This window comes from Orbicella franksi, chromosome 2 (assembly GCF_964199315.1).
Source record: "Orbicella franksi chromosome 2, jaOrbFran1.1, whole genome shotgun sequence".
Lineage (NCBI taxonomy): Eukaryota > Metazoa > Cnidaria > Anthozoa > Scleractinia > Merulinidae > Orbicella > Orbicella franksi.
Window position 1 is genome coordinate 31492624 of NC_138146.1, and position 14595 is coordinate 31507218.

The 14595-nt window shown below is 39.3% G+C and overlaps 1 protein-coding gene across 1 annotated transcript; it reads right to left on the reverse strand.

The window, feature by feature from the left end:
• Nucleotides 1–430: 430 nt before the first annotated feature.
• On the reverse strand, nucleotides 431–10135 carry LOC145479280 (uncharacterized). Its single transcript, XM_081457597.1, has 5 exons — nucleotides 9448–10135; nucleotides 3408–3712; nucleotides 3108–3209; nucleotides 2370–2687; nucleotides 431–1967 (listed from the first exon to the last, which is right to left on the reverse strand). The coding sequence occupies exons 1-5, from the start codon at nucleotides 9555–9557 to the stop codon at nucleotides 1723–1725; spliced, it is 1080 nt and encodes a 359-aa protein (XP_081313723.1). The 5' UTR covers nucleotides 9558–10135; the 3' UTR covers nucleotides 431–1722.
• Between the last annotated feature and the right edge of the window lie 4460 nt (nucleotides 10136–14595).

Sequence of the window (14595 nt, forward strand, 5' to 3'; positions counted from 1 at the left end):
ATTGACCAATCACAGCGCCCGTACTAACTGAGAGATATAATAAATTGACTTACCCCGCAAATTCAGAACTGCTAAACTGGGAAGAAACTACTTAAATTTCTCATAACTTTCGGTGGCCTCATGGTTAGTGCGCTCGTCTCCGGATCATTGTGTTGTGTTCTTGGGCAAGACAATTTACTCTCACAGTGCCTCTCTCCACCCAGGCGCATAAATAGGCACTGGCGAACTTAACGTTGGGGGTAACCCTGCGATGGACCAGCATTCCATCCAGGGGGGAGTAGAAATACTCCCAGTCGCTTCATGCTACAGAAACCGGGATGAGCTCCGGCCTGATGGGCCACTTGGCTCGTACGCAGAATTTACCTACCTTTACCTTTATTCAAGCCATATCTACCGTGCTTTGAGTGACACAGTATAAAACCAGCCAATATAAAGATCTATAAAACCAGTGCTAAACTTTATTTTGCCAAGTGCAAATGTCTAGTCATATTAAGTTTATTCAAAGTCAATGTCGGGCTTCAAAATATTCATCTTATTAAATAGATTATTTACAACATTATAATAGACTATCTGTTTTCAAATATGTGTATAGTTTTATACAAAATAATAACAAATGACAAGATTAACGAAGGCAACGATTTATTCAAGTGTTTTTGAATCACCGAATCGAACGCAAAAGGAAACACCATCCAGCCTTTAGAATGAGACACACAACTCTAATGACTTCGCTTGTTTTTCGGTCAGCAACAAGCTAATGGCCCTAGTGAGGACGCCAGCTAACTAAGTGTTGCTTTTTTCTAAGGATTTTGTCAGGTCGTTATTACCACCGCGTTCGTTCCTTCTTAAATAAACATTTTAATTTGTTCTTGATTTTTGATTGCTTTAAATTGCATTAAATCAATATTCTTTTGTCACATGTTCATTTTTCAAGAAATTTTGATTAGTTTGTTGCAATGATCATGCGATATTTTCTGAAATAAGTTTTGTTTCCTAATAACCTGCAAAAACTGAACTACTTTTGCTAGTAAAAATAGTATCTTAAGAACACCATGAGTAAATCCGTTTCCCTAACTTGATACCTGTTTCAAATTTCCTTCATAAGAAAGCAATGCCCGAGTTCTTTCATCGAAAGAAATGCACGGTCACCAAACAAGAATCCTCAGAGGGAATGAACGCCAGTCTTGGGCGCTATGACTTCTGGGGTCGAGTGGGTAACCAGCATGAGCTGAGATTGGTCGATTACTACCCAAACAATCCCAGCAAGCTTTTTGCCCAAGGGTGGTACTCAGTCTCCTGAGGGTTCTAGAGTGACAAATTGGATGAAAACAGGCAGGAACGCCCACTTTTGTAACACAATGTTTTTTAAAACAAAACCGCGGTAAGAAACACAGCAGGTGTATGGAATCGCTCAACGAACTGAACGCTTTCGTTTAGTTGTTCGATCAGAAATAATTTAGTGTAATGACATCTGTCCTTATATCCATTTAGGAATAACTTACTAGTCAAACTACAAACGATTATAACGTATAAACGTTACGAAAATGCCAGTTAAACGGACGAACAAACAAACAATGTAAGCGCTGTTCCTCTTTCCCAGGATATCAACCATAAGTTGACTTCTGGTGCACCAAGTTCTGGTGCATTTGCACGAGGTCCGCCGGTTCACGGCCTGAAGCGCAGCTTTCTGTTCCGTCGTCTTCACTTTTACTTCAAAACATCACCTTAAACTTCGGTTACGTCCGCTGATCTTCTGCATAATAACCACGTTCTGTCAACACCTGGCTCAATTTTCTGCTTTTCTGACGACTTCACTACAGCACCTTCAATTATCTGTTGTCCAGGCTTCTCCTCGAGACTGTACTCATGCTTCCGTTTTTTCAGACGGCAAAATAAGATGATGTTCACCATAAGTGAGACAAGAAGACAGGCCATTAAAGGAATCACGATTGTCCAGTTGAGATCTGAAACTACAGAATAAAAGAGTGTGAAAAGTTGCCAGCTTATCCAAGGCGAATAATCTAAAATGAGGGGCACGCGTTTAATGGTGTTCACTAAACTCTTCACAGTCTTCACGCGCATAATTCGCTAAAGCATATTAACAGTTATCTGAAGTCGCTCCTTATTCTAAAGCGTGCGCACATTTCTCTAAGGCGTATTCATACTTCAGCAACGCCCACCAATTAAGCTAAGGTAGACACCTCTCTGGGGCGGATCGTTGCTGGTCCAAGCCTCCCCAAGGGAACAGAAGCCAAGCCAACAGAAAGTCATCTCGTGTAAGTTACTTGAATAAATGTACTCAATTTAGTTCGTTTCCGCAAAAAAGGAGATTACTTTTAGTCTTTCATAGGGTTACCGCCACCGTTATTTACCTGCATTTAAAGGACTTCTTTGCATAGATCTCACTGGGATGACTGACGACACAGACGTCATCAGAGCCTGTGTTGTCCAGGTGACCGCTTGTGTTGTCCACGTGACCGCCGCGCTGGTTGATTCAGTAGTTGATTCACTGGTTGATGATGCCGTTGACCACGTGCTTTTCTCAGTTGGCGCTTGTGTCGTTGCAGTTGAATTTGTAAAGTGTAGAGCCGTCGAGTTGGCAGTTGTAGATGGCGTTAATGATTGTGTCGTTGGAGCAGTGGTTGTCGTCTCTGTAGCTGTGGTTGTAAGCTTTCGGTTGCAGCGGGGATCTTTCAAAAGAAAGTAGAGTTACTGGTATTAACGACATAAGTGTGACTTACGTGGTACATGAATTGTAAGTGGACTTTAGACAAACCGGATGTGCAAGAGTTAATCCTGGTCAAGTAACGCTCCCCTCACCTGGAGCCAGTTGTTCAAAGGGTGGATAACGCTATCCACCGGATAAATCGCTAGCGATTTATCCAGTGGATGGTGTTGTCTAGCCTTTGAGCTACTGGGGCTGTAATCGGGCTGTAAGACATGCCCATTTACTTTAACGGTGTTGTTTTCACAAAGGGTATGTGCCTCAGTGACAGCGCTCAGAAGATCAAGTTTTCAATGAGTTCCTTAATGTTAACTTTGTTCTTTAAAAAATAGTGAACGAAAATATGGTTTGTAGCTTAAACCATCCATTTGGAAGGATTTCTTACCTTGAGCATCTTTACACACAAATATCCGTAGTTTCATGTTCTTGTTCTTGCAGTTTCCTCCTGATCGACTGTTAACTGATGCTCGGGAACCATCGGAAGTGGCTGCAATTTCCAAAGAGAAAAACTTACTCTGTTAGCTCAGCCAAACTTGCTCGGAAGAGCTAAAAGAAAGCTACTGAAAACAGAGCGATTCAAAATAAGATTCATTTGTAAGGTTTAAACTACATGTACGCAAAACAAGACTAAAAAACACTTATGTTTTACCATTGGAGAAGGGCTGCGTGACTGTGACATACATACCAATAAAATAATATTCTTTTCCTGGAATGAAAACTTGACTGGAGAGGGCACTGTACCTCTGAAACACCAAAGTGTAATACTTCAGTGTCAGGGGGTAGATGCACCGCAGGAGCAGCCTACTCCCCTGGGTATAGTCCGTGTTACAACGCTCATAGTTCTCGCGTGACACGATCCACAGGTTCTGGTAGAGTTTGTCCCTGGACGTGTTGGCTTTTACTTTTTTCATGATGGTGGTCGGGTTTGGACATACGATGTGAATTTTAGACATCGGAAGAACGTAAAGTATACTGTTATCATTGTCAAATCTGCAACGAAAATAAGCTGAATGATTAGAATAAACGTCAAGTGCTAGCAGAACTGAAAGCCGTATCGGCGAAGTGCTTATCATATGCTGCCAATATTACTTGACGATATTGTAAGAAAAGTTATAAGCATCTACGGAAATGGCTTGTCAAGGACTCTTAAGAAAACCCAACTGAGCACAAAGATAAACAACAAAAATACGGCAGAGTTTAACACGCGATTTGAATACTAAGAAGCGTTTTATCTACACATTATCTCAACCCCGAGAAAGATGATAATAAGATCTGGTTATCACTGCCTGGGTGGCAAAATGGGAACTTTAACAGGTGCGATCGATCAGACAATAGAAGAAAGCCGGGAAGGGAATGGAGAGACACATAAGAAATTAGTTCATGTACAGTCTTCCTGTGTGGGAAGATGTTAGCCGTGTGTTAACGAAAATCAGTCATCTTGCAGTAGTTCAGACGAACGTTTTACTCAAGAAAAGCTAACTACAGGTGCGAGATAATAATGAACTCCAAGAACGTTGAGTATGAGTTGAACAACATGATAGCGTTACTCCTCTATTCCTCTATTTTCTTTTTTCTATGTATAAATTTAACTATGAGCACAAATAGAGGTTGTTGTTGTGCTATCACAGTTGAAAACTGAATTAGCAGAAGAACCCAAAAGACTACAAGCAACAGAAACATTGGAAGGAAAGAGAGGCACTGATGGGAGGGAGAGGTGGGGAGTGGGTAGGTAGAGTGCATGTTTGACGGCTGTCATATACGCAGAACCTCTTCTCGCACTTGAACGTCTTTTTTGTTTTTTGTTTTTCACGCAAACAACTTATCACGGTGTGCGTCAAAAACACTCAAGTTTAACGTCAGTAAATATTACCAAAACACTGCATTCACAACTTCTCAAAAACAGGTAGCTTATCGTGAACAACAAAGGTCATTTTAAATGGTTGTGTGCCCAGAATCATGAACACGCAATTTCTTGAAAAAGTCAGTCATGATCCCTGAATATCCTACAAGTGATTTAAACTGTGATGTACCATTTTCCAGGCCGATTTTCGGCCGTGTCATATATTCAGTGTATATTTCACTTTGTGATGTGCATGAATGCAAACTACTCATCACATGACTGCAGTGATTAATTCAATTAGCCTCTAGTGTTGAAAACCGAACGCGGGAGGCACAAACAAAGCTTAAGACAATGAATGGCATTTCAGAGGAAAAAGGATATATTGCTGTCTACAAATGCACGCCCCATCGATGAGTTGACGACAAAAACAGATGCTTTCTTCTGAGCGTTTTGATTTTCAGACAAATCCAAAAACCGTAAATACACAAATACGCCTTGTTTTTCTCGGGTTTCTTTTTCGCGTGAGACAGAAAAACAAGTCATCTGTCCTGGTGGGTTTCCTGTTGTTGGTTTCCTTTTGACACCTTATTTTACACCTATTCAAGTGGGTACATCGACAACTACTTCCGAGAGAGGTGTGATGAAGCTTGTACAATAAAAACCGAGGAAATCAATAATACGAGGCGGTTATACTGTCTGGAAGCTTGGACAACAAGGCAGTCACTGTATAAACAGTCTTTCCGACGAAGAAAAATGTATTGCATGGCTATAAAAGGAAATTTCCAAGAAAGCGCGTTTCCACAGGGCGCTACGAGAAAACCGCAACGCTGCGGTCGACAGACAAGAATATAGGAAATCATGATTGAAGTGATTGTCTCAATTCATTCACAAATTACTTTTATTATCTTGAAATCGGAAATAATCGTCTGACATTTTTTATTAAGCTTAAAGCTGGCCGCATCGACATGTAATAAAAGTAAAACCACGAAGCTAAAATAAGAGGCAGCGTGTGGTCATATGAAAACAAACTTGTAGCTGTATATGTTAAATTGCATTTCTAGAAGAAAAATAGAAAAGAATAACTGAACTCAGATATAAAGAAACCACAAATGATATTGTTGCGTTCGGAATCGAAAGAAAACTAAACCGCGGCAAGCTTGCGTGATGTGATGTGCCGCTCTCCACATATACAAGAACAGCTGCGGAATAAACACAAACATTTTACATCTATCAATATATTGATATGCCTTCGCCAATGCTTAAGGATGTTTTGCTTCCGAAAGAGTGAAAAACAGCTAATATCTTTGACATCTTTGACATCTTTCGCTTGCTCTGAAAAGAGGCCATCATGTTAAAACTCATAACGCAAATACATCCTCAAAAAATCTAAAAAAAGCCTCACTGACCCAAAAAAGGTTCAGATAATTTTTTTGCTAACAACATATTCGTTTCTCTCGTCTGTCCGTGTTCTAAAACCGCCTTAAAAGTGAAAAACCGCGAAGATGTTTTCAAGAAATTGCCGTAGTTTTGGCGGAATCCTTGGAATTTTTTCGCCTCCCTTGAAACTGTGCATGGGGTTTTAGACTTGCCAAATTCTCAGACGAATTAATACTGTCTAATTCAAAACAGATTGCAATAACCAAAATAGTACTTACATAAAATCCTGTATTACCCTTTAATCAAGCTATGACAGATATCTCGTAAAACACATCATTATCATGTGATTTTATCTTTACCACTTGGATGTCAGGGTCAAAGGAGCTCTCCAAGGCCGAAGCTGTAGGCTTTGTTCTAAATAAACCGCGTTACGTTGATGCGAAAAAGTGAAAAAAAAAAAAAAAAACTCCATATAGTTCTTGAAGCGCGAGATACTAGTCCGAGCTACTCATTTAAATTAATACTTAGAACTGAAAGCAGTGATAAACCTGGAAGGTAAATGAAAGTGTGTTGTGATATTTCTATCTGACCTGAAACAATCTCGTGTCAGATACATAATATTGCGTCTGTTAAAAGCCTCGGTAAAAGGTTTTTTTTTTAAGTCTGAGATAAATGATGAACTGGGATTGAGGAAACGACGATAAGATCTCCCCACCCAAACATAATTAAACACTTTTACATCTTCTGTTGTGGATATGATTTTTGGACCAAAAAAAAAGTTGTATTTCAAGTTTTGTGCGAGAAAACTTAACCAGGCACGATTTACTAACAGTAATGTACTGTGCTGCTGAAAATACTTTGCAATGATAGAGGCAGTCAAGAGCTATAACTTCGAGGCGCTATGTTTTGGTTCGTTTTCAAAAGAATTGACTTACATATGACCTATTTTATATCTCTACTTTATGTTCTAATCCTGTCAAGGGTATTGTAACCAGAACACGCTAGTTTAAAGCGTAGCATCACTTCATTGTTCCTTCACTTAGTCTGTGCCAAGTTTTGAGGGTTCCGTGATGACTGAAGCTAGATCATTCAGAGCACAACTTTTTTAGCGTATATTTGTATTTCGTGAAGGTATTTCGGTAATTCAACCCTTCCTAAACATGACCTCACCAAGGATGAGTTTCGATCGGACTGCACCAGAAGTAACTCCGGTTTAGATAGAAGCTTTAAAGTTATCACATAATCTGACAGCCACTGTAATCAGACATTTTTATTGCATATAAGGTACTTTATTTTGGCGCGGTGGTGGACAAAGCTGAACTTCGCAACATGTCAATCAACTCTTCTTTCTCTATTTTGCTAATTTTGCTGTAATATGACGTTTAAAACGCGCTAGAATTTCATGGAAACAAACATCTCTTTCTCCTGTTGTTCGCTCGTTCCCGAAAGCTTAAGTTTTCATTTGAAATGACATCGATTAACACCAAAGGTGTTTACAGCCATACACTCATCTCCGCTCTTGGCACTTGTCACTCAAACTTTGTTCAGAAAAGGGCTGAAAAATCGCCGTCATTAGAAATACTACGCACCTTTGGAAGAGATTGACGAAGTGAGAACAAAAAACTCGTCTACTATTGACAAGATTTGTAAAACAAATATAAGATTGCCAATATCGCCCGATAACATTTCATTTAGTTTCATCACCAGTCAAATTCTTTCTTTGGGAATTTATATCGATTTCAAATAGGGTTTTTGGGTTACAACGAACACTAACTTCGATGTTTTTAGGTTATGCTTTCCAAGTGCTCAGCTTGTCAAGTCAATTTTTAGTGTCTTGACGTTTAGCTTAGACTCAAAAGAGCTGTTTCCAAATTACTCCAAAAATTAAACATTTTTGTATTTTGAACAGGTTCATAAGTTTTCGCTCTGAAATTTGATCTCTTTTCCGCGATAATTAAGCTTTGTCGACAAATCAACATTGTTATCCTAAGAAACAACACAATTACTTGGGAAAACATGTGGGGGATTTCAAATTCCTAAAGTTCGCAGACTTAATTCTTCGGCAAGCAAGATTACCTCAAAGACAAATCCCAAAATCTAAGTCGCACGTTTCGCTTTTGTCTCGCATGCCAAACTAATCAATCGTCGTCATTTAGCGCTGCATGGACCTAACTTATCTGCCATGTCTTTTGTTACAATGGAGGCTGCTTTGATTAAACTTAATTTGCCTCAGGTCAACCCTTACAATTGAATGGGTCATTCGCTTTTGTTTAAAACCACGACGACCAACAGAGAGTTGAAAAATAATGTCAAGCGGTTACAGGAAAATTGATCTAAGGATATGAAATAAGTAAATAAAGTTCACGGTTTGTGTTCTTAGCATTGTGGAAATTAAAATGGCACACGGACGTGCTTTTGGAAAAGCACTGCTCTGGTTTGCTTTGGTTTGCCTCGCTCCTACACGAAATACAAGTTTATCAAAGAATTGTCATTACGAACTAGTACGTCCTTAAATCAATTTACGACCAAAACTTGGCTTTTATTACACGGTATTCACTAAATTAAAACAGCTTGTAAATACAAATATCTCTAGTGTTCAAAGCTAGCTATGTACACATCCATTATTTAGGAATGCCGCCTTCATTACGAGATTTTGGATACAATAGACATCCTACTTTCACAAGGAACACAGCGAGTAATGCTTCACCGTTGTGAGGGTCACTGACTGAAACTTGATTTACTGCACGTCAGACTAATATCATTCTAACTAGGAGAAAGGGTAATAAAATATACCAAGCGTAAAACGTTTTATGTACCATATTTTGCTCGAGGGACGCAAAGCAAAGGTAAGGCCAATGTAAACAACGCAACATGAAAGAAACCAAACAAAAACTAACATGGATGCAAAGAGTCGCACCAGGAGAACAGATATAATGATGGGTTTGGTGCGTAATTTACGCTTAAGACTCGTAAAAATGGCGTCAGACACTGTAATATTGCTATCTCGATAATGATAATAAACAATTGGACTACGAAATCGCCTTCATTCACTGCTAGGAAACAAATGAGACATTTACAACAAGCGCTGTAGAAATACATATGCGATAATAAGTTCTAAAGTTACCGCCAACCATGTTATCAGTTACTTTCGACACAACTGCAGATAACGAAACCGCCAATAAGTTTACAGAGTAATTCCTTCGAACACGATCGATCTTGCTGATAACATTTTATTGTCCTGCGAGCGTACATCATAAAAGCACCGCACAAACACATAATTACGACGCGAAACAATAGAAAATTTTAGCCATTTCTATAGGGAATACAATCAACTGGTGTCAAAAGTTAAACCCGTGAGAATCTTACAAGATGGGCATGAAAGGACGAGCAGAAGACAACTACGAAGCTACTGAATAGCACAAGATCTCATGGAAAACATCGTTGGACTCGCAGCGCGTAATCTCATTAAATTATTACTCACAAATGAGGAAGGAAAATGTTGACTTACAGAGGATTTTGAGGTGACCAGTGGATCGACGGGTACACAGCACACTCCAAAACTTGGAAAAACATCACAATTTGTGTCAAAAGCAGGACGGAGGACGGTTCGCGATACATCGTGAAAGTTCGCGTTAGACGACGGCAGCCATGTGTTGTGAAATAAGTCTATTAGTATACGGCACAGTGGTTTTCCCCCTAGTTCCGTTTTCGCAACGGCTGGAGAGACAAATATTTCACAGCTTCCTCCCCAACGACGTTAGCGTACCGGAAACCCTTTGGTTCTTTTAATCCTCTTGCCACAAAGAGAAGTGTTTTCATCGACGAATATCAGACTGTCATTTTAGCGCGCTGCATACCAATATGGTCAACGTGTTGAACGTTCAGCATTATTCGTTGACGTGTACCGGTGTTGTATTGCCGCGTCCCAGCTCACAACCTTCCTGTGTTACTTCTCACCTCAAAAACCAGCGCTTTGCAATTCCAATGAATCTTTCCTACACACAGATCAGAACTTAGCGAGTTATTGCTTGCGTTTCTCTGTGTGTTCTGCTCGATTCATGTCAATAGCCAACTGTACTTGACAACATCAATCCCTTTGAAACACAAAACCACTCACTCATTCGTACGCTTGGGAGGCGTTGAAAACTTGAGAAGACAGATGTTGATTTACAACCAGTCTCTCCACCCCACCCCTGAATTTCCTTAATCGCTCTTGCCCTCCCCCCCTCTCAATCATTATGTTAATGTTTGCCCAACAAACACACGGGTATCAGTTGTAATGAAAAATGTAACAAAATTCCAAAGAAAACGAAGAAACTAAGAAGTCTGTTTGAATTCCACTTTAGAACATGTGGTAAATTGACTGAAATGTTGTCTCAGGCGAGCAATGGATGCCCTCGTATCTTGTATACCAAATCATTTGTTTATCAACATGTTTCATTTGATGTGCATTAACCTCAAGGAAATTATTATTATTTGTAAACCCCCCTGCTGAAAACACCATTACTTGACTACACACGAAGCACACGGAATGTAGCTGTTGGTTCTAATTGCTCCGGAAGCCGAAGAGGAATATTTAATTCTAGAAAGTTTTATCGCATTAGTCAAAACCTTCTTTAGGCAAAAAAGATACTGTTTTGCACGCGCGAAGACCACGTTATGGACGAATACAGCAAACATTCAGTAAACTCGTTTCCATAAATATCATAAACAGGACACAAATGGTGCAACTGAAACGGTTCGGTTGTAAAAAAAATGCTTGTAGAAACTTCAGGGGTCTTACAAACTCGTCATAACAACAGTAACATAGTTGTGTTGTAGACCAAACAGTCAGACCTGTGTGCTCAAAAAGCTAGAGCCCTAAAAGCGTTGCGTGTAATGGAAAGCTCTAAAAGCTTTCCAGCATTTAGTACAATCTTTTATTCTAAAGCAATAGAGGGGAAAAGAAAATTGATCTCATAAATTTGTTTTAGTACTGGCACTGCACGGCTTTTTGTTCCCTGCTGTGTTTTGAATTAGTTTAGAAGAACGGTTGGACTTTCATGTTTTCTTCAGAAATTTTGATGGATAGAGTTGTCACGCCAAGTAAACGATAATCACGCGATACAATGGCAGCTTGATAAATGATTTGATGAACAGTTTTCATTTCAGTGTTATTTATAGAAGTGCACATGATCCAAAACTTCATATGGAGTAGCTTTTCCTACCTGTACCTTGTTATTTCTGAAGTATTAACTACAGAAATTGAAACAAAGCCCAGGATACATATCCAGATGAACAGAGGGCGGGTAAGTAGAGGAGACGTTGCTAGAACAAAGTCGATGCGTCGGTCAGTTAAATATTTTTTCGCGTAAACAAATAACTTGTTTCCATTGGACTCCCTTGACAAGACCTCACCATCCCCTCCCCTACACCCACGCCCTGTCGCCCGCACAAAATTATGAGAAGCTGACCCCAGATTTCAAGCAAGATAACGCTATCCCAAGATGAGTAGCGAGAAACTGTCCCATCTCCGTTGGAATGCAATCAGAACTAACCTCTACCGAGAGGAAAGTGACTTTAAATTTTTTCGCATTACCTTCTGGCTCGGCTAAATACTTTTATAGTATTTTACTGTTGTTGTATGTTGTTCGCGAGAGGCAGTATATTGCAGATCCACTTCATTCTAAACCCGCCCCTCAATTAACCTTACTTAGCCTAGAATATATTTTGGACTAACAACAATGAAAGATTCTCTTTAGATCATATCACAGTGATTGAACTTTTACATTGAACTTAGTTTCAAAATTGACTGAGCTAATATTAACATTCATATTCTATCACGGTGGCCATATATATAGCCCGAAACATTCGTTTGTTTCTTGCAGGAACTATCGCTCTCTCAGAAACGAATTAATATCTGCATCAAGATTAGGGTTAAAAAAAGAAACTATGAAACGAGATTGATTTTGTTTGTCTACTTTACATGGAACTTCATTGCATTGTCCATTTTGACAAAAAAACAAGGAAAGAAAAGAAAAAAAAAAGAAAAGAAATCAAATGTTGATAAGACTGACCATTGTTCCACGAAGATCAATACCGGGGGTGGGGGAGGGGGAGATCGTGCGATAAACAATTTCCGTTGATATCGCCCTCGTGCGGCCTCAGGCCCCACACACGGTTGTCTAAAGGTGGATAACGCTATCCACCGGAGAGATCGCTATCCAGTGGATACTTGTTGGCAAAACAGACCACGCTATCCACTGGATAGTGATATATCCACATGATCCACCCTTTGGACGACCTGGACCAGACGTCTTCTATTTTCAACTTACGGCGTCGAAAAAGATTGTCCGCTTCACTTACCCGGTGCAGGAAAGAAAGTTAAATAGCTGTCTGTAGATTTAGATTTTCAGGCGCCGTTCTTTTTAATGATTTACCCACATCAGTGAAAGAAGCCACGTCGCTTTCCATTTTTAAGAACTCTTAGTTTTCATTTTAGCGATTAGTTTTCTACCAATATAATACTTAGATATACTTTGATTGTTCTCTTTTGTTGTATTGATCTAGAAAAATTGTACTTCATCGGATATGTAATTTCCTTTATATTCAATTTTTAAACTCCTTGTACATAACTTTGAGGTAATTTTTAAATTCTGAATTTTTTATCATGTGGTCTCATAATTTTACGCAGGACCCCTTTTGATACCAGCCTATGGCTGATTGATCTACCCTGCCTAAACAAAGATGACTTGACTGGACTTGACTTGACTTGAAGGTGACTTTGTGCAGCACGATGATTGCATCAAACTGGACAGCTGAGCGCGAAGCATGTAGCTGTACTTCAAAGTCAAGTTCGTTTTTGCTAAGAATGATACACTCTTTCTTCTTTATAAGAATATGTTTTCTTTAAGAATTTAGAGGCTGAAATTTGCGAAATTTTAAGAGCATTTTAATATTAAACCCGAGGCTTCGATTTTGAAAGGAATATAATTTTGTATGATGAAAGTTTGTCAATACAATACAATTATATGTTTTTAACTTAATAAGTGTATGAAATTCTTTCTTTATCTAAACGTCAAAACTAGTTAAAAAGCAACAAAAATAGCACTAGCCGTATGTTCGATGTTAATAGCATTTCGGCAAGAGGTTATGTGCGTGATATTATTAATGCCTGCAGGTTGGCTCAAAACTTGCTTAAACATCATCCAGACACCAAATACATTAGAAACCAGGTATGTCATGTGCTATCATCTAAGAATATTCACAAGAATATTTTCAGTCTAAAATCGGCAGAAAAATAAGAATATTCAGCCTCGGCCGGAAAGCAATATTCTGACAAAAAAAGAGTGTATTTTATATCACGAAATAATTGCTCAATATCTCTTTTCATCAACCTCAGCCAGAAGGATAAGGTTTGAAATTGTATCATAACTAATCAAAACATTCCCAAAGCAAAGTGTCGATTAGCTAAGAAGATATCTAGTAATTCTGTATCTAGTGATCGGATGTAATATACTCCAGTTCTTGGAGGTCTCTACTGTTTATCGAGACAAGTGCTTTTGAGGTTTCTCTTTAACCTTGGCTAAGACCTCCACGAAACATGCATGAAATTAAACATCCATGATAACCCCTGTCTTGATTGGCTAAACTTTGTTTGCTTTACCTAGTCTGCTAGACAAGTTTTGATGTTTTGATGAGGCACTTTGCAATTGTTGAGAACCATGCTGCTTCAATGAACAGGGAAATCCAGACACTTCTATAATTTAAGGGTAATGGGCTCCTGGTGTATTACTATCGTATAATCAGACACAGGTTGCGTTTTCACTAAGCCGACTAACAAGCTGAACATTCTTTCTGGGTGTTTGTTTACAGACCAGCATTTGCTAGTTAAATATCTGTTTCCACTGGAAATTTAACCCAGAATTTAACCCACTGACTCAGAAGATTTAAATTACAAAAGCGCGCAACTTTCTAAAATGGTTGAGAGAGGAAGCGCTTTTAACGACTTCTCTTGAATTGATTCTAGTCATATTTATGCGAAGGAGATCGAGAAGGCATTTTTTCCAGAGGATGCGGTTAATGTTCCCAGAAATGAGGAAGATGCCACAAACTGTTGTAATGCAGGAACTCGTTCTGGACGGCGACGCCGTGTCATAAGAAGGGTCCTAGTCGAGGAACTGGAGAATCTAACGGGACCGTAGGAATGGTAAACCGAAATAAATGAGAAGGACTGCTGAACTCGTCTGGCGTTTTAAAAGTTCTGTTTCGCAAACTGAACCGTGGTACGAACGTCTGGTGAATACTATTGCCAGATTCTTTGTAGGCGTTTGTCACTACGCACAGTGTGATTGGCTGCGGCACTCGCCAGGACAAGTTATACCATCTCGCGAGGTAGTCTAACTTGGCGTGAATTTCCGGTCATATTGACGAGACAATCGCTTTTTTTTTTTCTGGTGAAAACAGCGTGCATTTTTAACTCGCTAAACTCAAGACGAACTGTTTTCACTGCTTTTCCAGACTTTTCCGACTTTATCTAGCCAAAATTGTCCTAGTGAAAACACAACCACAAAAGGTTAGGTGTCACGTTGTTATGTCGGCGTTGCCCCTTGAAGTAAGACCTAGAGTATTGAGGGAAAAAATTGCTCACTTCTTCACTCTTTTGTAAAATGTTTCA

What these genes read in the sequence shown, in the direction of transcription:
- LOC145479280 (XM_081457597.1), bottom strand. Translation starts at nt 9,557, where the DNA reads ATGTATCGCGAACCGTCCTCCGTCCTGCTTTTGACACAAATTGTGATG. An exon ending in TGTGTGTAAAGATGCTCAAG is followed by an intron (nt 2,688 to 3,107) that starts GTAAGAAATCCT and finishes TTCTTTTGAAAG; the next exon opens with ATCCCCGCTGCAACCGAAAG. An exon ending in AAGAAGTCCTTTAAATGCAG is followed by an intron (nt 1,968 to 2,369) that starts GTAAATAACGGT and finishes TTTATTCTGTAG; the next exon opens with TTTCAGATCTCAACTGGACA.